The 22,032-nt window shown below is 40.6% G+C and overlaps 1 protein-coding gene across 2 annotated transcripts in view; it reads left to right on the top strand.

The window, feature by feature from the left end:
• LOC124612335 (KICSTOR complex protein kaptin-like) overlaps positions 1-22,032 on the top strand; it is a 114,727-nt gene that overhangs the window by 53,571 nt on the left and 39,124 nt on the right. For both annotated transcript variants that reach the window (XM_047140480.1, XM_047140482.1), the window contains exon 4: positions 21,047-21,213. In XM_047140480.1, coding sequence (XP_046996436.1) covers positions 21,047-21,213 — 167 coding nt within the window. The remainder of the gene's footprint in view (positions 1-21,046; positions 21,214-22,032) is intronic.

The raw sequence follows: 22,032 nt of genomic DNA, 5'->3' as shown, positions 1-22,032 counted from the left end.
TAGGATCTTATTGTGCTCTTTGCCATGCTTTATGACAGAGGAAGAGTATCACAGTATCTGTTTCTCATTACCATGCTGTATCAAATCCTCCAGCAAGGATAATGAAGGCACTTGTGAGGATAATTCATTTGTAATGACACACACAACACAGGAACTGGGATATCTTCTTGGAAGATTTCCAAGAAGATCTCCCAGACACGCATCTCAGTTTTGAAGAACAAGTGGTCAGCTGATAAGAATAGGGAAGAGGTTCATATGAGGTTATCTTCTTACATAGTTCTGCAGGAATCACTGTGTTTAAATCTCTTAACGAAGGCAGTTGATGACACTTTCAGTCCAAAAGGTAGATTTTTAAACTGGTAGCAACACTCAAAACATAGAAATGTGGTGTATTGGTGGCACTCTGGTTTCATCTCCACTTGCCATTAACTTGTGCACAAATCTACTGAGGTGAGTGTCTTCATATCATGAAAATGTAACAGTTCTTCGAAAGTTTCTGGATGATCTGTTTCTGGCTCTATAATCGTATTAATATTATATGAGTCAAGTACCAAGCGTATTGACCCAGCTTTCTGTGGTACACATACTAACAGATTGTTGTAGGATCTGGAAGTTTCAACAATAACCCAAATTTCTTCTTCACTGTGCTCCTTATACTTCAAGGGAATTGAGCAATGTTGCATAAAGAACTTTTGGTGTGGTCCAGGCATGTCTGAAAACACTTTACATTGTGATACCAAAATATCTCAAGCTGCTCTCTTTCTTCAGTTATCTCAAGCTGTCCTGATTCATCATCTCCTACTCTGTTCAAGTCTGATTTCCCATTATTTGTATTGCCTCGGACATGTTCTGTTTGTGACACATCAACAAAACCCACTGAATAGTTATTTTCATGAAACTAAAAGCCAAAATAAATAAATAAACAAACATTATATATAAAAACAAAGATGAGGTGACTTACCGAACAAAAGCGCTGGCAGGTCGATAGACACACAAACAAACACAAACATACACACAAAATTCAAGCTTTCGCAACAAACTGTTGCCTCATCAGGAAAGAGGGAAGGAGAGGGGAAGACGAAAGGAAGTGGGTTTTAAGGGAGAGGGTAAGGAGTCATTCCAATCCCGGGAGTGGAAAGACTTACCTTAGGGGGAAAAAAGGACAGGTATACACACGCACATATCCATCCACACATACAGACACAAGCTTGTGTCTGTATGTGTGGATGGATATGTGCGTGTGTGCGAGTGTATACCTGACCTTTTTTCCCCCTAAGGTAAGTCTTTCCGCTCCCGGGATTGGAATGCCTCCTTACCCTCTCCCTTAAAACCCACTTCCTTTCGTCTTCCCCTCTCCTTCCCTCTTTCCTGATGAGGCAACAGTTTGTTGCCAAAGCTTGAATTTTGTGTGTATGTTTGTGTTTGTTTGTGTGTCTATCGACCTGCCAGCGCTTTTGTTCGGTAAGTCACCTCATCTTTGTTTTTATATATAATTTTTCCCACGTGGAATGTTTCCTTCCATTATATAAATAAACAAACAGTTGTTTTCTATGACACTCTTTTCTACACAATTATCGAAATACAATTTGAATGCCTTTCTCTGAGGTTGTGGCACAGCTAGTTTCATATCATCATTTATCATCATTTTATAATGATTTATAAAATCCAGCCTCATGATAATAACCCAGAAATTCACCCACATTGTTTGTGATTGGCACACAAAATCAGTTCTTGCTTGTCTCTTGACTTCCACTGCTTTTCCCGTTACTGCTACTCTAATGCTCATCTTCTGCATTGGCAATTCAGTCCATGCTTTCTCCTGCAGAAAGTCCTCACAAACACTATTACTTATCATGGACACCTGACTACTGTTGTCAAGAATACAACAGATTTCCTTACTACTCATACTCTAAAGTGCAGGATAACCTGAATCTTCAAGTCATCTTCCTCTCTTAATAGTACTTCCCGTAAATCTTTTGAAACTAATCTACAATGACACAGGTAGCTGCTGCTTATGTACACCATTACCAGGTCCACATTCCTCCCATCAGTTCCTTTCATTACTGCTTTCATTGGCACTTGGCCATTATTTCTGGGACCAGCTGTCTGCAATTCTACAATTTCCGGTGGCATGTCACACTTCTCTTCTCTCTCGTAGCTCCCAAAGTGACATGTATTGTTGTAGTGTTCTCTAAGTTCCTGTGTTGTGTGAGTCATTACAAATGAATTATCCCCACAAGTGCCTTCATTATACTTGCTGGAGGATTTGATACAGCATGGTAATGAGAAACATATACTGTGATACTCTTCCTCTGTCATAAAAAAAGCTTGCCATCTGAGTGATTTGAACAGAGGACCACTGTCTAATTCAGCCTTGTCTTCTTCCCTTACACCTCTCAGAAAGCTCTCTGCAAACCCCTTACACATCGTCTTTGCACTAGCAGTCTGAAAGGTGCAAAGGTTACATATTGTTTAGTCAGTTCAACAATAACTAACACAAACTAATAACTTTGTCTTGCCCTCAGGATGAGCTGAACAGCCCAGTAGCAGCAAGTTCTGACAGCTTCACCAGAATAATCAGAAATACCGGTCTTCTGTGCATTACAGTGACTAATATTGCATGTTGACAGGACTTGCAGTTTGCCATAACTTTCCAGATTCTTCCCTCCACGTTGTCGAAAAAATAGACTCTCTTAACCTGCCAGAGCATTCCTTTGCACCAGAATGTACATAGCCTTTCCCTGATACGTACACAATTGTTAATCGAAGCTAAGATACAGTGATCAGTGCACCAAGTGGTCATGTGTCAGTTTGGAAGTCGTCAAACACTGCAGCAGTTTATGGTCACAGTACACCTTTATGCCCCCTACCAAACAAGAAGAAAATACAGAAGGTATCCGGGGCAATGGAGAACTCTATCTCTCTCAAAATCACGATGTCCCAGTATGGGGGCATTGATTAAGCTTCCTTCAGTGCTACAAACTAACACTATGCTTCTTAGTTCCAGTCCCAATCTGTGTTCTTTCTCATTAGATGACAGAGCCACAGGGTAGATACAGTCACCTTGATGAATCTTTTGTAATAATTTACGAGTCTTAAAAAGGCACAAACCTGTTGCTTAGTTTTTTGGTGCTGCATAATTTCTTGTGCCTTAGAGCTACTCCAGATCTGGATGAATCTCTTCTGGTGAAAGCACTTCCCCAATGCATTTGCTCCCTTTACGCCCAGGTTCTGATTTTACAAGGTTCACAGTTACTCCATGATCTTTGAACGCTTGCAGCAAACAGTTTAGGATCTTATTGTGCTCTTTGCCATGCTTTATGACAGAGGAAGAGTATCACAGTATCTGTTTCTCATTACCATGCTGTATCAAATCCTCCAGCAAGGATAATGAAGGCACTTGTGAGGATAATTCATTTGTAATGACACACACAACACAGGAACTGGGATATCTTCTTGGAAGATTTCCAAGAAGATCTCCCAGACACGCATCTCAGTTTTGAAGAACAAGTGGTCAGCTGATAAGAATAGGGAAGAGGTTCATATGAGGTTATCTTCTTACATAGTTCTGCAGGAATCACTGTATTTAAATCTCTTAACGAAGGCAGTTGATGACACTTTCAGTCCAAAAGGTAGATTTTTAAACTGGTAGCAACACTCAAAACATAGAAATGTGGTGTATTGGTGGCACTCTGGTTTCATCTCCACTTGCCATTAACTTGTGCACAAATCTACTGAGGTGAGTGTCTTCATATCATGAAAATGTAACAGTTCTTCGAAAGTTTCTGGATGATCTGTTTCTGGCTCTATAATCGTATTAATATTATATGAGTCAAGTACCAAGCGTATTGACCCAGCTTTCTGTGGTACACATACTAACAGATTGTTGTAGGATCTGGAAGTTTCAACAATAACCCAAATTTCTTCTTCACTGTGCTCCTTATACTTCAAGGGAATTGAGCAATGTTGCATAAAGAACTTTTGGTGTGGTCCAGGCATGTCTGAAAACACTTTACATTGTGATACCAAAATATCTCAAGCTGCTCTCTTTCTTCAGTTATCTCAAGCTGTCCTGATTCATCATCTCCTACTCTGTTCAAGTCTGATTTCCCATTATTTGTATTGCCTCGGACATGTTCTGTTTGTGACACATCAACAAAACCCACTGAATAGTTATTTTCATGAAACTAAAAGCCAAAATAAATAAATAAACAAACAGTTGTTTTCTATGACACTCTTTTCTACACAATTATCGAAATACAATTTGAATGCCTTTCTCTGAGGTTGTGGCACAGCTAGTTTCATACCATCATTTATCATCATTTTATAATGATTTATAAAATCCAGCCTCAGGATCATAATCCAGAAATTCACCCACATTGTTTGTGATTGGCACACAAAATCAGTTCTTGCTTGTCTCTTGACTTCCACTGCTTTTCCCGTTACTGCTACTCTAATGCTCATCTTCTGCATTGGCAATTCAGTCCATGCTTTCTCCTGCAGAAAGTCCTCACAAACACTATTACTTATCATGGACACCTGACTACTGTTGTCAAGAATACAACAGATTTCCTTACTACTCATACTCTAAAGTGCAGGATAACCTGAATCTTCAAGTCATCTTCCTCTCTTAATAGTACTTCCCGTAAATCTTTTGAAACTAATCTACAATGACACAGGTAGCTGCTGCTTATGTACACCATTACCAGGTCCACATTCCTCCCATCAGTTCCTTTCATTACTGCTTTCATTGGCACTTTGCCATTATTTCTGGGACCAGCTGTCTGCAATTCTACAATTTCCAGTGGCATGTCACACTTCTCTTCTCTCTCGTAGCTCCCAAAGTGACATGTATTGTTGTAGTGTTCTCTAAGAGACCAGCAGTCTCTCCTGTAAACATGGTTCAGTGTGTTATCAGTAATATTCGACTGATGCCAAGGACAATCTCTCAGTCCCACTGAAGGATAGTCTGAAGTCAAAATATTTCGTGCTTGCTATACCAGCACTTGCACTTCGTTGGCTTGGTCATAGGCCACTTTTTGTATGAGATGTCGGAATGCCCTTACATCATTCATGCATGTCCCAGCTATGACTGTTTCATGTTGGAGATGATCAGGCAGCTTGATGAAGCATATCCTCACTAGCTCTGCTGGATAATACAGCGAATCAAGGTATTGGTTTTTGCTTTATCATTTGGATTGAACTACTAGAATGTGACTCACTATACACCTCCATCAAGAGAATACTCATTTTTACCAGGTTCTGGGTACTTTTAGACTAGAACTCAGATAGAAATGACTTCTGAAATATTGGTACAACTTACAGTCTCATATGATTAAGCACATTCGGAGACCGCCTCATGTGTAAATGTCCACAGGCGAATTTCATCTTCAAAGGAAGGGTCCATGGGCAATGCTTTTTCAATTTGATCTTGCTACATTCGTAGATGTGGGTCAGTTGTGGGATCGGGGAATAAGGAGTACTTGTCAACCAAGATGAAGTAACATCAGGTGTCAGTGTAGATTTATCTCAGTCTCATTCTGTTTGAATTGTGACAGTAGCTGGACTTCTGCATTGCCACCTACAGTGATGGGATAAGGACGATCAGAGTCCTTATCTGTACAAAGAGAAAGTCACTCAGTGGCAGTGCCTGGCAACTCCAGCTTATCCCAAACTTTTACTGCCTCCCCTCTTCCTTGCTTTAATGCCCTCTTCATGCTGCTAAACTTGTTGAAACAAATTCCATAGCAATTCAGTCTGCTTTCTAGTAATTTCACTTACAACTTCGCATAGTTGGGTTTAGTCAAGCTGCGCAGCTCTGTTTGTTTCACAAGACCAACTCTCATTCTCTCTCTCTTCAGCTGGTTTCTGCTTGGCTTCCCCACATCTACAACCCTTTTGCCAATTTCTTCATGCCACTGATTCATTTTCCTAAATCTGATCTGACTTTACTTATCTTCTGATTAATTTCTTTGGTAGTGCCTGTGTTTTTGGCAGTATACACTTTTAACTTCGTGTTTTGTGCCTCAGTCCTTTCCCCTGTCTTCTCCTCTAAAACATTACTCTGCCCTCCCATTCTCTTTTGTACCTTCTCTAATCCAGTACTGTGCTCTTCCATTCTCTTTCCTATGTTCTTTAATCCGGTACTCCATGGTTGGAATTACAGCATAATTAGATTCTGGAATATGCTGAAGTCAAACATGGCCATAATAGATGAGTCTGCTCTCAACACTGTTCTTCACCTTGCATATTCATGGACCTTGCCCTGCACCTGACCAGTCAGGCCATTCATGAGGGTGATCTCCCTTTGTACTGGTCCTCAAGAGCCTTGTTCCTTGCAGTCGTTAGGCTTATGTCTTCCAACCCAGCATCAATTAACTGTGTTTTGTCCAGTGACAAAACAGTCTCATCCAGCAAAAACATCTGCCCAATGCTCTAACAGGCACAAGACAGAATTGCATGACTCCTGCAAGATAAATTTTACAGATTAGACACTTCACTAAATTTAACAGCTAATAAGAAGATCTGCATGGAAAAAAAAAAAAAAAAAAAAAAAAAAAAACAGTCCAGGGAAGGTGTCACTAGATCACTAGACAAGGGAGGCCTGTAGTTCTTTCGATTAGATTTAATTTTACACATCAATGCTATTTATTTTCTGATTCTGTTTGGTTCAGAAGTTTAGTTTGTTGAAAATATAGGATATATCTTTCACCAAATGTAATGTACAGGGTGACAATTATTGAACTATATGAAAAAAAGATGTAAATTAGTAACAAACTACGGCATGCACACACTTTATTCAACATGTAAACATTACTACAGATATTCGGATTCAGGTTATGACATGTTCAGTATGCCTGCCATCATTGGCAATGATGTGGTGCAGACGAATACCGAAATTATGCATGACTCGCTGAAGTGTCGGAACATCATTCCTGTTGATGGCCTCTTGAATGGCTGTTTTCAGCTCAGCAATGGTTTTGGGATTATTGCTATACGCCTTGTGTTTAATATAGCCCCACAAAAAGGTGTAGCATGTGTTCATATCTGGAGAATATGGCAGCCAATCAAGGCCCATGCCAGTGGCCTCTGGGTACCCAGTGCTAGAATGCAGTCCCCAAAGTGCTCCTCCAGGACATCAATCTCCTGCTTCATTGGGGTCGAACTCTGTCTTGCATGAATCAGATCTTGTCAAAATCAGGGTCACTTTGGATAATGGAGATGAAATCATCTTCCAACATACCATTTGGCATTCACCATGCCAACAAGGAATATCACCCCGATTATTCTGTGACTGGACATCGCACCCCACACAGTCACCCGTTGAGGGTGAAGAGACTTCTCGATCACAAAATGCGGATTCTCAGTCCTCCAAATGTGCCAATTTTGCTTATTGATGAACTCATCCATATGAAAGTGGGCTTCATTGCTAAACTAAACCATACATGCACATACTAATTCCCATTATGCCCTCGAGCAACTGTACTGTTTGAATATCCTACCACAAACTGTTCAGAAGTTATGGTGATTTTATTCCATATAGTTCAATAATTGCCACCCTGTACTGTATGAAGCTACTGTGCTTTTTATCAGGAGCAGGAAATGGCACTTTTTTGCGGTACATTCCACTAAATGCAGTGTCGTTTCAAGTCTGTAAGAAAATATAATGAGATATGGCCCAGTGTTTTATCCGTAACACAGTACAGAATTTGAGTAAATGTCTTTAGCACAACTGATAATGGAATGAATTTCGTTGGTAATTTAAAATGAAACTATCAGAGGAGATATAAGGAAGTGGTGGACTGCATGTATGCAGAAGAGCTAGCAAATTATACTCCATGAAAAAGGACATTTATTAACATGAGGAATTCTCTCCTCAAATTTTAGTACCGTAGTCTGTTAATGAAACAAAAATCATCTTAGTATCTTCTGCCTCCATAGTTGACTTTTCAGTGCTGCAGAATACCATGTGAGGGGCTCAGGTTTGGTTGATGGCTGGGTTGGTTATTTTCTCCACTTGGGGACTGTGTGTTGTGTTGTCTTCATGATAATTTCATCCTCTTCGACACACAAGTCCCTGAAATGTCATCAACTAAAAAGGCTTGCATCGGGAGACCAGTCTACCTGACGGACGGCTCTAGCCACATGCACATTTCATTGTATCCCATGATTGCTGATGGGGATTGATTTCTTAGCAAACTCTCTGAACATATTCTGTCAGCTAAGGATCGTGTGATCAGAAGGATAGGACATGCTTGCTCTTATGAGTGCATTAAAAATCAAGTACTTACTACAGCTGGGAAAGGGAGTCAGTAGAAGATAAATTTACTAATCAAAGAAAATCCTAGGAATTCCTACAAATTGTGTGCTGCTGCCATCAAACCTGGCTATAGTCCGCAACAGCGTTAATGGCCTGTCGCCGCGTCGCGCAGCTTCCAAGGAGTGCTGCGTTGTCAACTCGGCGCTGGGCGAATTGACGGCAGCTATGCTATGGACAGCTGCTTTAGCCGATGTTTGACCTGTCTCGTTACTGTCAGGTTCACGGTGCTCTACTCCCCATTCCATGATAAATTTATTAAACCTAATAACTGCAACATACACATAACAGAATGGAATGTATATTCAATCTTTCCCAGTCATAACTACATTACGAAATAGTGATACATATTCTCTCCCTGCAGAATGAATTCTATAACAAAATGCACCTTACAGAAAGATTACGCCTTCTGTTCCTCTTGCTTTATAAATAAAAAGACGAAGGAATCAAATCTAAAATACCCACCTCAGTCCCCAGGATGAGCAGCATTTTAATCTACGTTATATCGTAGACAGAATAGAAAGAGAAGTAAAATAAACAAAGTTGTTTGAATGGCCATTATCCGCGGCAAGTATATAAATAATCATTTTTTGAACGAAATGTCTTTTCTAGCTGCAATCTGTTTTATTAATCCAGATGCATTCCACATTTTATTTTAAGTCATTATCTGTGGATATCATCTGAAATAGTACACTGTGGCTATTAATTGCCGTCGTTGTAGATTTAAGAAGAGTTCACGCCCTTATTTTTGCAAATAATCATAAGTAATAATTTATTTATGCAAAAATAAGGGCATAAACTGTTTTCAAATCTACATGACGGCATATAATAGCTACAGTGTACTACATCAGATGATATCCACCGATGATGCCTTAAAATAAAATTCTGAACGCGTCTGGATTAATAAAAGAGATTGCCGCATGAAAAGGCGCTTAATTTAAAGAAAAAAACGAAGTAAAATAAAATTGTCATTACAGAATAGATATTCCACTGAACTACTTTCTACGGCACAGACAACTTGAGAAGAAAGTAAATGTTCATGATAACTACAGAGTAAGTTTACATTCCATTCACATACCCTTTTACTCGGAGCTTTCATTGTCACTGCCTTCGGAATTGGAGTCGCCACATGTGAGAGCTAGACTGACAATTAACGAATCCATTATTTCGTCTCTGACAACTTCTTTCTGGTAATCTTCTTCTTGCAGTTTGTGAGACACATGCAAGCTTTCCAATCAGCAACGGTGATTTTCTCTATTACTTCATGGGTGAGTCTTCCAGTGTTGGCTATTTTAAATGTAGTATTTTTGTCTGACACATATTTCTTTGCCTGTCCCCCCACCAGTTCAATGGGGTTTTAGTGGCAATGATAAGGAGGTACTCATATCACTCTGTGTCCATGTTGCTTAGCTATGGAGTCAATTTTGTAGTTTTTAACGCTGGTCTTTGACATCTTCACCAGTTACAAAAGCTCTGCCCTTGTTTGTGTTTCACAGTGCGTTACATTATTATTTCGCAACCAAGAAACAATATCACTTTTCCTTGTTCTTGTAGTGGGAGGCCTGTTGAGAACAATAGAGTGATAGCTTGCATTGTCTATAACAATGACAGAGTCTGGATGCAAATAAGGCAACAGCTGATTCTGAGACCATTCTCAAAATGTTTCTCCACTCATTTCGGTATGGTAGTCAGATGTGGTTTTCGATTTTGATTTGAAAATAAGTTTACTTTCAGGCACAAACCCAGTAGCAGCAGAACCAGCATGACATATTATAAGAAGCCCTCCTTTTCCCACTGAAACTTTCAAACCACTTTGTCCATCTGTTGTTTACCAAATAAAATTTCTAGTATGGTTTTGATTTACCCAAGTCTCATCCAAGTAATAGACAGTTGACATTCCGTTTGATCTGGTGTCATGCATTTTTCTTAGAAACGTAATCCTAGCAGCAGCAATTTCATTACGCTCCATTAAAAATTTGTGCCCATCATTGGACTTTACATATTTAAATCCGATGTACTTCAACATTCTTTGCATTGATCTTGCACTTCCATCAAACCCAGTAGCTTCGTGCATAACAGTGAACAATTTCGCTGATTTCATAAAATTCGAAAACCTTGCGACGTAACACATTTTGATCGAAGTCATTGATTCCTGTTACCCTCTTTGGAACACTGTTTCTTCCCTGGAGACCGAAACACCACATTGCCAACTGCCTGCTCTGACAGCTTCGCCTCCTGTATAACTCGCCTGACAGTTCATACACCAATATTGCCACAGGCTGCTGCAGTGTGTTCCTGCTCCTTGGCAACCTCGCAGATCAGCTCACCTGAAACTGATTCACGCATGAAGAAAGAGTACACTCTAAAAATAAGTCTCTTGCCTGTTTGTGAAACACTTGACCACGTTTAGGTGTTTCAGCCATTACGACAAAACTCAGAGAAGACCCTGTATACAACAGAAATCAGCCAACCACACTTTTCCGCACGTAAAACACGATAGAACTCTGAAATATGACGGAGCTACAGACAGCACGAGGCGCGGAAACCGAATGGGCACTCATTCTGTTGCGAAGTATAGTGGCCACTCATTATGCTCGAGAAAAATCTGCAGAGCACAATGGAGAAATCCTAACATGGGTTGATAGTAAAAGTGAGTCACTCTTTCAAAAACTATGTTGAAAACCAATAAAATCTGTACACAAAAAATTTAGGTACATAATTCCCTCAATAACTGAAGTTAATTACTGCACAGATTACCTACATTATAAACTGAATTGTCTAACCAGAATCCCAACCAAAATGTTTTATCCTATGTTTGCTTGGAAGCAGCATATGCTATTCACCACACTGTCAGACCACAACTAAGAGATCACAAAGCTTTCTAAAACTTCCCAAAAACTGTGACCTGGTGCAACATCCTCGAGTGGGGATAGCAGGTGACCAGTTATCATGAAAAATGACACTGCTGCACCAAACACTTCACCCAGTTGGATGGATGCTAAAAAAATGCCAGGTGTTATCAGTTTACTGTAAGAATTTTGAGCGAAAGCTGGGTGGAAAATGCCACAGTTGACATGCTGGTTGTGTAAACCAGTGTGTAAACTGTGGCATGTGAAATGAACATTGAAAAAAGAGTGCAACAAAATGATGTCTCTGCCAATCACACCACAAGCCACCTTTGAAAGCTACAATTCAGCAGACCTTCCCCCGCTTCTATGAGAACCAAGAAAGCTACTCTGCCTCTATAATGACACATTCAGTTTCAAACAAACACCATTTATTCATCACAGACCTAACGACGATTACGTTATGACTGAAGGATAACATAGGATGCTGATATGAAATAAAAGCAATTAAAATCAATAAAGTTGTTTCCCTGTGCAATCCCTCTCCCAGCTTGGCTATATTATAAGCAAATAGTAGAAAAGGATTGGGGGGGGGGGGGGGGGGGGGAGGGAGGGAGAGAGAGAGAGAGAGAGAGAGAGAGAGAGAGAGAGTTGTCCTAACACTAACCCCTGAGACCCTTCCACCTCCTCCACTCCACCCCACCCCCACCTCACCCCACATAACCATGGCCCAATTAGATACCACCTCATAGCTGTTCCAACTGCATATGAAGTGCAGAAAGATGACTGCTGAAACGACTCTATGAGTACTGTAGTTTATGTAATTTTGTCTTCATGGTTACTCTGTAAATGATGTGTATGGCTCTAAACAGATTCTCTCTTGATTCTTCACATGATACTGATTCTTGAAATGTTATAACTAGGCCTTTTATGGGATAATTTGAATCTACCTACAAGAGTTTATCAGTTCAGTTTTCTCAGCTTTTGCTGACACTCCCCTGTGGATCGAACATACCTGTCACCATTTGTGCTGCCATTTTTTGTATACTTTCAGTATCCCTGTTGGTCCTGTTTGGGGTCACATACACTTGAGCAGCATTCCAAGGTGGGACACATAAGTGAAGCAGCACTGTTTTTTTCCCCAGTGTCATGTCAGTGAAGTGAAATCTGGCTTATCAATGATTAAAGGTTTATTATTTTAGATCTAAAACAATTATCTATGTTTTGTCTGGCCATGATAGTCAAATGTTGACAATAAAATATTCTCATCAGTTGGGTTCAGATAATAAAACAAAGTATTGTACCACATATTATTGAACATTTTATTTTCTGATTTCCCCGTTCCTCTTTATATATTCTCTTTCTTCTTCTTCTTCTTCTTCTTCTTCTTTAAACCTTTCTTGCGTCACTCTCTCTTTTTATACTTTCTTTCATTTTTGGGTTCTAATGTACCCTACAGTTTTTTATATACTCATTCAGTAAGATTTTATTTCTTAATAAATGTTCCCTTTTTTCCTTTTTCTTTAAATGTCATTTCCATACCTTCTCCTCAATTCTTAGGCATATTGGTGCAGAAAATTCTCCTTTTCTTATAAAATGCCTCTTTTGGCATTACTATTATGATTTTTAATTCCGTTGGTGCCCTTCCAGTCTGTTTCTATATATCCTTCTTCTGCAGTATTTAAAACTTTGCATATGTTCTAATACTTCTCCATTCAGTATTATCTTTACCTTTTTATTTCTTCCTAGTGCCATTACTTTTGTTTTCATTGTATTGATTTCCATTTCATAAGTCTTTCCCTTAGCTTCAGTGGGTTCCACTGTTTTTCACCTATTGCTAGGCTGCTGTCGCTTGGTTATAAAACCATGGCATGAGAAACTGCCTGCCAGTGGCATCAGGCATATGGAATGATCTTGAAAGCACTTCCTATGTCCCCATCTGTGTGAGGATGAGGGTGAGTCTTTTCACATCAGCCATACCAAGCCCCAGTACTACTACTCACAGTTAACTGGGACAGCACAGACTCATCATATAAACATTTGAGATGCTTATTGCACTATTCCAGATCATCTCGAGCACTGAATATGACACATCAGACAATAGCGCTGGTAAACAGTTCTCAACTTCTCAGCAGAGTTTGTGCCCATTTAGCATTAAAACAAGAGAAAGGAAGTGTTAACTATTCTACTCAAGAAAATTAGTTTACAATTAATGTCGCAGAATTACATAGATTGGACAAAAATACAGAAACACCATGAGAAATGCATGCTTGAACATAAATGCAGATGTTAGCCGAGCCTGCAGATTGCATTGTTGTGTTTGACCACAAATGTCAGGCCTGCAATGTCTTCAGTATGTTGTAAGTGTCAGTTGTGGTCAGAACAGTGTTCTGTGTATGTGTGAGTGCATCATGTTGGAACTACATGAATTCAAGCACAGGCAAATTTTTAGTGCTAATATGATGAGTGGTTCCACAAGCAAGGTAGATAAAGTGTTTGGTATTTTAACAGACATTGTATCGAAGATTTATACCACGTACAGGGAAAGTGAAAAAATAGCATCTCCTAAGTCACAACACAGATGAAAGTGTGTGTTGAGTGATTGTGCCACACAGTCATTCTAGAGGATTGTGACAAAAAATAAGAGGGTGACTTCTGGAATGCTGAAAAAGTCACTGCGGAACTGAATGTCACATTTGTTAACTCCGTCAGCACCAAAACAACACAAAGGGAGCTCCAGAGGCAGGGAATTGGAGGGTGGACCAGTGACTTTGCTGTTTGGTGACAGGGCCCCTGTGCACACAGCTTGCATCATCCAGGACTGGTTTTGTGAGCACAGGAGTGAATTGTCACATCTCCCCAGGCCACCACAGTCACCAGATCTCAATAGGCTATTATTGAGCCCTTGTGATCTACTTTGGAGAAAAGGGTGTGTGATTACTATCCACCCCCAGCATAACTACCTGAACTTGCCAAATACACTGCAGGAAGAATGATGTAAGATCCCTTGTAAACAATGCAGGACCTGTATCTATCCCCTCCAAGATGACTGGAAGCTGTTTTGAATGCCAGTGGTTTTCCTACACTGTATTATGTGTGATAATGTGTTGCAGTTATGATGTTTCCATGTTTTTGTCCACCCTCTATATCTTAACTTGAAGAGGCGGTCAAAAGTAACGAAACAATTCAATTCTGGTTCACTTTGCTGGTCATAGTTCTGTGGTGGTATGGAATGTCACTTACTTTGCAATGCCCTCTCAGCACTGTGTTTGGCGAGATCCAGCAGATATTCCATCTGCTTGTTGCTTGCCATTGTGTAATTCCTTCTGAAAGAAAATTCAGAAATGAGTCAAAATACTGAACTCAGCCTATGCAATGAGGAATAAAGATATAGATTAATTCTGTGGTGCAATGACAACTGTATTCAGCTATGAGAGTTAAAACACCCTCCCAATATTAATGTCATTGATTAAAAAGGTCAGTTTTAAAGATAGTAGCTTTTCTGTTTCAACAAGTATTTATGGCATGCTCACCACAGTATGCACCATAGTTATATGCAGACTCCAGCAGTGAGCCAGAACAGAGTAAAGGAATAGCACTCACTCATAAAGTTTCTCCATAAGCAGAATGCATAAGGCAATCCAGGAAGGCACCACTCTGATAGTGCAGGAATTAACAGCCCCAGTTCCTATCAAAATATCACAGAAAATTCTTTGCAGGATGCCTCTAGCAACTGAAATTGAATCGTGTCCAGTGCTAGGTTTACATTGATAGTGATCCCAAAAGCTGAAAAGATGTGTAGCCCAAACATATGTTCTTCTGCTAGGCAATCTACTACCAGGATGTTTAGGTTTTGAGTGACATTCTTGTAACCAACATCTGTTTGACCAGGATTTGATATTGGCAGTCTCAGTGAGTCCACTTTTCACAACCTTATTCTGTTTATATGTATGCTTCCCGGATGGGAGGCCTAATAGACCTGAATGGCTGTAACTGCTCTGGTACACCACAGCAAGATACCCTTCATGTCCACATTTTGCACAGATTTCCTGGCAACAGGGCATTTGAATCACCGGTTCATTTTGAAGCAGTCTTCACATGATGGGAGGGATTAGTGCCAGAGGCTAACGCCACACCATGTGGTGATCAGAAAGATTCTGAGGATGGATGGGATTGATACTGTTTCCAGGGGTTGACCAGGGCTAGTTCAAAGGAGACCACCATGGGTAACATAACTGCTTGTAAAACTTTGAATAGTTGAGCAATGCATAGAATTCCTTCCAAGTGAAGTACAGGAGTTCTGATTCCTCATTGCAAACCTGTTCATCTTATGGGAATCGAATTTCTGAGTCCCGAATAAATGGATTGGCATACTAGGTTATATATACTAGGTTGTCACGGACAGATTGACATTTTTGACTGAGTCCCTGAATATCAGCCACCCACATTGCATATTGGTCTACACCTTTTTAGTGTTGATTGAACTGCAGACAGATGAACACCACATGGCACTGTTGACTGTAATAAATTGCCAGTAAGATACACAACTCTTCAAAAGGCAGAATTATTGGATCCGTTAATGGTTGCAAGGTTTGCAGTAACATGAGCAATTCAGGCTACAGTAAGAAAAAAGTCCACTGGAACTCACTTTCTACTATTTTAAATGCTGTGAAGTAGTGAAGGCAGTGAAGATATATGTCCCAGTCCTCTTTCGATTCCATGCAGGGTGGACAAAGTGGAGATAGTAATGATTAGGATGGCACCATTAGCTGCTATTTTCTAACGCGAGGTGGCTACTCAAGTTGCCGACTTAGCATGTCCCATTTCCTGGTAGTGCCATTCCTCTTGAGGCTCTGTCTGCTGGTAGTGCCACTCCTGTTGAGCTGCTAATTATTGTTGTAACATAATCCTTTGAAGCCATTGTTGCTCTAACAGCTGTACCAAAGCTGGGTTTATCTTGAAGTCCTTTTCTTGGTTATAGTAAATTTTTTGTTTCAACAAGTATTTACTGCACACTGACCACAGTCACATACAGAGCCGGGGGGGGGGGGGGGGGGGGCGGCAATCTACAGTAGAGTCCAGGGGTGGTACTCGCTCCTGCGTTAGACCCTTTGTCGCTAAGCAGCAAGATCGCTTCAACTCGTGGAAATAGATGGATCTGCACTGAATTTAAGTTTCCACCAAGGTATAATTCATAAGTATGTATAACAAAAACTACATTTTTGGAAATAGCCTTATTAATCCACACATATGTTTTCCTTTATTGCAAAGAAAATTACTTTTTATTAAGTTGATTCACATTCTTATAGCACAACACTGAACAACCTTTCTCCCATTAAAGTTTCACTGAAACTTTGACAGAGTTAACTAATACCATAACAAACATGTTTTATAATATATTGTGATTGTGATTTGCAGTATGGCATGACCTCTGTTCAGTTGTCAGTGCTAATTCAGCATCAGTGCATTTATACTTTAGTTTTGACAGGGGGACACTTTTGCTTGAATAGATACAGAACAATATGAAAACCCAGACTGAATCTTTCACTCTGCAGCAGAGAGTGTAATGTTTTAAAACTTCCTGGCAGATCAAAACCATTTACTGGACCATAACTTCAACACGGAACCTTGTCTTACATCAGGGCTTAACAACTGGCCGGTTTTGAGCGCGAGTACTCGCGTCTGCTCAGGCACGTGCTTGCGAGCAGGTGCAACGTCGCGGAGTAGGGAGGGAGGGGAGGGAGGGGAAATGCGCGCGCACGTTTGAATAGGGCCGCAGCGTGCCTATTGAAATCGCGACGACTGTGTAACGTTTGAAGTACTACAATCAGCTCCAACAGTCACTTCGCTGGTTAAGAATCATGTCAAGTCGCCGTTGTGTAACCCCAACCACGCTTTTGCAGTTGGGAGGAATTGTATCTGTTTACAGAAAAAGATGGTGTTGCAAAATGTTTAGTATGTCACAAAACGCTGAATTCTTTTAGGAAATTTAATTTGCAGCTACATTATATGTCGTACCACGCGAAAGACTACAGAAGTGGAAAATGTGATGGACCAGATCGTGCACAGGAAGTTATTAAACTTAAAAGAAAGCTATCCGAAGAAGATCTGGACGACGAAGAAAAACTGAGGCAGCTCTCAGAGTGAGTTACAAAATTGCTTTGCTTTTAGCAAAATCCCTGCGCCCCTTCACTGATGGCCGGCCGAAGTGGCCGTGCGGTTAAAGGCGCTGCAGTCTGGAACCGCAAGACCGCTACGGTCGCAGGTTCGAATCCTGCCCCGGGCATGGATGTTTGTGATGTCCTTAGGTTAGTTAGGTTTAACTAGTTCTAAGTTCCAGGGGACTAATGACCTCAGCAGTTGAATCCCATAGTGCTCAGAGCCATTTGAACCATTTGAACCTTCACTGATGGCGGTTTAATAAAAGAATGTTTGGTAGTTGCAGCGGAACATTTGTGTCCATCTCAAGTTGAACAGTTTCGGATTGTGCCATTATCTAACATGACCATTATGCGTCGCATACAGAACATGGCAGACGACGTCCAGAGCAAGCTTGCAAATATCTGTAAAGATTTTATGGCTTATTCTATAGCTCTGGACGAAACTGTTGATATCACTGGAACAGCGCAGTTTGCCATATTTATTAGAGGTGTTAAAAGAGATCTTCAGGTGAGAGAGGAGCTCCGCGATGAAGTAGCCATGAAGAACACTACAACCGGAGGTGATATTTTAAGTAGTATTGAACAAAGTGTTGAAAAAATAGGATTGTCATAGAATTCTTTAGTTTCGGTGTCTACAGACGGTGCACCAGCGATGACAAGGAAATAATCAGGTTTCGTTGTGCTGTTGAAGGAGAAAATGCAAAAACTGACCGTGCCGAATGAAATATGGGGCGTTTACTGTGTGATCCACCAGGAAAACTTATGTGGAAAGAGTATCACTCTAAAAAATGTAATGAGTGTTGTTGTTCGTACAACCAATTATATAAGGAAGCATGGGCTACAACACAGGCAATTTAAAAGCTTTCTTGAGGATGTAGAAAGCCAGTGTGGCAGCCTGCCTTATTACAGAGAGGTCCGCTGGCTTAGTCGTGGCGAATTATTAAATCGATTTTTTTGCCTTTTAGATGAAATAATTATGTTCATGGAAATAAATAACATGTGTGTTCCTGAATTGACAGAGCCTTCATGGAAATGTGATTTCGCATTCTTATCAGATTTAACTAGCCATCTGAATGCTTTGAACATTCCACTACAAGGTAAAGATCTGCTAATTACTCATTTCATAGATCGAATACGAACTTTTGAAATGAAATTGACACCTTGGGTGAGTCAGCTGGAAACAGGAAATCTAGCTCATTTTCCTAAATTATCATCCATGCAAGATGTTCACAAAGACTGTGAACGTTATTCCCATAGTTTAGTTGCCCTTAAGGAGGAATTTGATCAACGCTTTCAAGATCTGACAGCACTAGACAGTGATTTCGATCTGTTCTCCTCTCCATATTCAGCGAATATTGAAGAGATTCGTCCTGAGCTGCAACTAGAAATTATTGACCTGCAGTGTGACAGAGAATACAGAGACAAATTTCAGAACAAGAAAAACATTTTGGAATTCTACAGACACTTCCCTCAGGATAGATTTCCTCGTTTGCACAAACTGGCGGCTAGAATAATATCAATGTTCGGTTCCACGTATGTTTGTGAACAACTGTTCTCTGCAATGAAATGTAACAAGATGCGCCTGAGAAACGCATTGTCTGGTCGAAATTTAAACTGCACGGTGCGCCTACAATGCACAAGAACAATTACTCCGAACATAGACGCATTTGTAAAGGGCAGAGAGTACAAGATAACCGAGAATCTCCACACTTCAGTGACACCTTTTATTGTGTAACAGTTCAGAAATTAATACGAATGTGGAGGCATACACTAAGCTGATAAAATTATGTGGTACATGTACATTCTCCTCTATTTGTTTCATTTGTCGCAGTAAGAATTCGTGATATCCCTGCAGGTGGCCGCGGATTTACATTGACTGGCGGCAGCTGTTGTGTGCCCCACGTGACTCTCCCCACTCTCCGCTCTGGTCCGGTAGTGGGGGTAGCGTGCTCGCGCTGCTCCGTGCTCGCGCCTTGCTGCTCACAGCTTGCTCCGCGAGCATGTATGTTGTGAAGCCCTGTCTTACGTGGACAATGCCATTATTGACTAAACTATCTTGGCACAACTAACGATCTGCACCCACAGCTTCATTTATACCAGTACAGTTCTCCTACTTCAAACATTGCAGAAGTTCTCCTACACACACTTCAGTACTAGCTCTCACAGAAGAACAGATATTGTGAAGAAATGGCATAGCTACAGCCTAGGCGTTGTTCCCAGAATCCATCTTCTCTCTACTGCGGCAGTGTGTGCCTTCTTCCAGAGTACTAAGTCTTTTCTTCTCATCCTGTCTGGTAAGTCGCCCTGACCTGGGGTTCTGGGTGACTTTTCAAAACTCTACCCCTTTTCCTAAACCTCTCCAGTCCTTTTCCTTCACCCCTCTTCCTTCCACTTCAACCCTTCTGCTGGAAGGAGGATCCACTGGCTCCGAAAGCTTGCACAAGTGAAAGCTTTTTTTGTGTGTGTGTGTGTGTGTGTGTGTGTGTGTGTGTGTGTGTGTGTGTGTGTGTGTTTTCCTACTGCCACTTGATTCAACATTTCATGTTGTTATGGTAGTTACTGCTGCGAGATGCAATTGACGATATTTGTGCAACAGGGTTCGAACTCAGACCCCGTGACTGTCACATGACTATAAAATCGATAGGTTCAGGAGGCTCATACTCAACAAAACACAAGATCTCTACAGCCCATGCAACCACCACCCAGGAGGACTGACATACTGTTGCTTGGTCATGCACCAACGTACTGTCACTTCATGTATTTTAAACCAGTCAGTGGAGTAGTTTGCAATAAGATAAGAATCCCGTGTCTGGAGTACCACAGACTGCTAGTGTGATGACCATTGTAGCAGCTTCCCATGACACACCAGCAGAGGCACAATGACAGTGGTGCACACAACCACCACCCTGGATACAGGAGTGGCACCACACTGTCTTTTCAGACCAGGTCTCAGTTTTGCGTATAGTGTCTTGATAAACGTAACTGCATGTGGAGCCTCTGAGGACAGAAAACATATCCAGATTGCATTTTACATTATCAGATGGGCCTTGCACCTGGCATGGTGGTATGGGGTGCAATTGGGTACACAACACGATTGCTTACTGTTCACATAGTTCGTAATTTGGACAGCAGGTGTTACAATTATGACATGTTAAGGCTGGTAGCAGCGTACCATATTCGAGTTGTCCACAACATTATCTTTCAACAAGGTAATGCAAGGCGGCATGTTGCCCGGACCTATCTCAACATAGAGGGTGTATGACTGTTGCCCTGGTCAGCATATTCTCCAGATCTCTCACCCATTGAAAACATCTGGTCACAGTTTGTTGAGAGACTGGCACCTAATCGTTTGCCAGTAGCTATAACTACTAACTGTGGAACATAGTTGAGGCAGCATGGCATAATCTTACTTGTATCTATTATCCAAGTTCTGTTCGACTCAAGGCCTTTTTGAGTGAACCATTGCTGCTGCCAGAGGTGACAGCTCTGTGCACCAAAATTTTCACTCTGTGACCTCGAATCACATACAAATTTAATCATATATTCTTCCTAGATGAGGAATGTGAGTGAATGAATGAATGAAGGAATGTGAATGAATGAATGACTCAGTGACACAAACAATCAATGAACAAAATCAGTTTATTTCATTTGAATATGTATCATCAATGTGTAGTGTTTTAAATTTTAGTGTTAGCTTTAACACCAAATATTTTCTTTTAAAGGTTGTATGGTTATTATCTGGAAGTGATAACAAGATTCATGTGTTTCGAGAGGACAGAGTAAACCACTGCTACAGTCAAGTTGAAGTAGATACCTATTTTCCTGAATTTTCAGACATTCCAAGTGTGGTAATGTGGATGGATATTCGGTATAATGAAGAACACACACAGTAAGTGAAAATGCTATCATAATATACTTGTTAACAACTGGACTGCAACATCATGGTTGCCAGAATAGTAAGATGTTGTTGTTGTGGTCTTCAGTCCTGAGACTGGTTTGATGCAGCTCTCCATGCTACTCTATCCTGTGCAAGCTTCATCATCTCCCAGTACCTACTGCAACCTACATCCTTCTGAATCTGCTTAGTGTATTCATCTCTTGGTCTCCCCCTACGATTTTTACCCTCCACGCTGCCCTCCAATACTAAATTGGTGATCCCTCGATGCCTCAGAACATGTCCTACCAACCGATCCCTTCTTCTAGTCAAGTTGTGCCACAAACTTCTCTTCTCCCCAATCCTATTCAATACTTCCTCATTAGTTATGTGATCTGTCCATCTAATCTTCAGCATTCTTCTGTAGCACCACATTTCAAAAGCTTCTATTCTCTTCTTGTCCAAACCATTTATTGTCCATGTTTCACTTCCATACATGGCTACACTCCATACAAATACTTTCAGAAATGACTTCCTGACACTTAAATCTATACTCGATGTTAACAAATTTCTCTTCTTCAGAAATGCTTTCCTTGCCATTGCCAGTCTACATTTTATATCCTCTCTACTTCAACCATCATCAGTTATTTTGCTCCCCAAATAGCAAAATTCCTTTACTACTTTAAGTGTCTCATTTCCTAATCTAATTCCCTCAGCATCACCCGACTTAATTTGACTACATTCCATTATCCTCGTTTTGCTTTTGTTGATGTTCATCTTATACCCTCCTTTCAAGGCACTATCCATTCCATTCAACTGCTCTTCCAAGTCCTT

Source organism: Schistocerca americana, chromosome 4 (genome assembly GCF_021461395.2).
Source record: "Schistocerca americana isolate TAMUIC-IGC-003095 chromosome 4, iqSchAmer2.1, whole genome shotgun sequence".
Classification (NCBI taxonomy): Eukaryota; Metazoa; Arthropoda; class Insecta; order Orthoptera; family Acrididae; genus Schistocerca; species Schistocerca americana.
The sequence above is the reverse complement of the archived record's forward strand: the minus strand, read 5'-3'. Positions and strand labels throughout refer to the sequence as shown.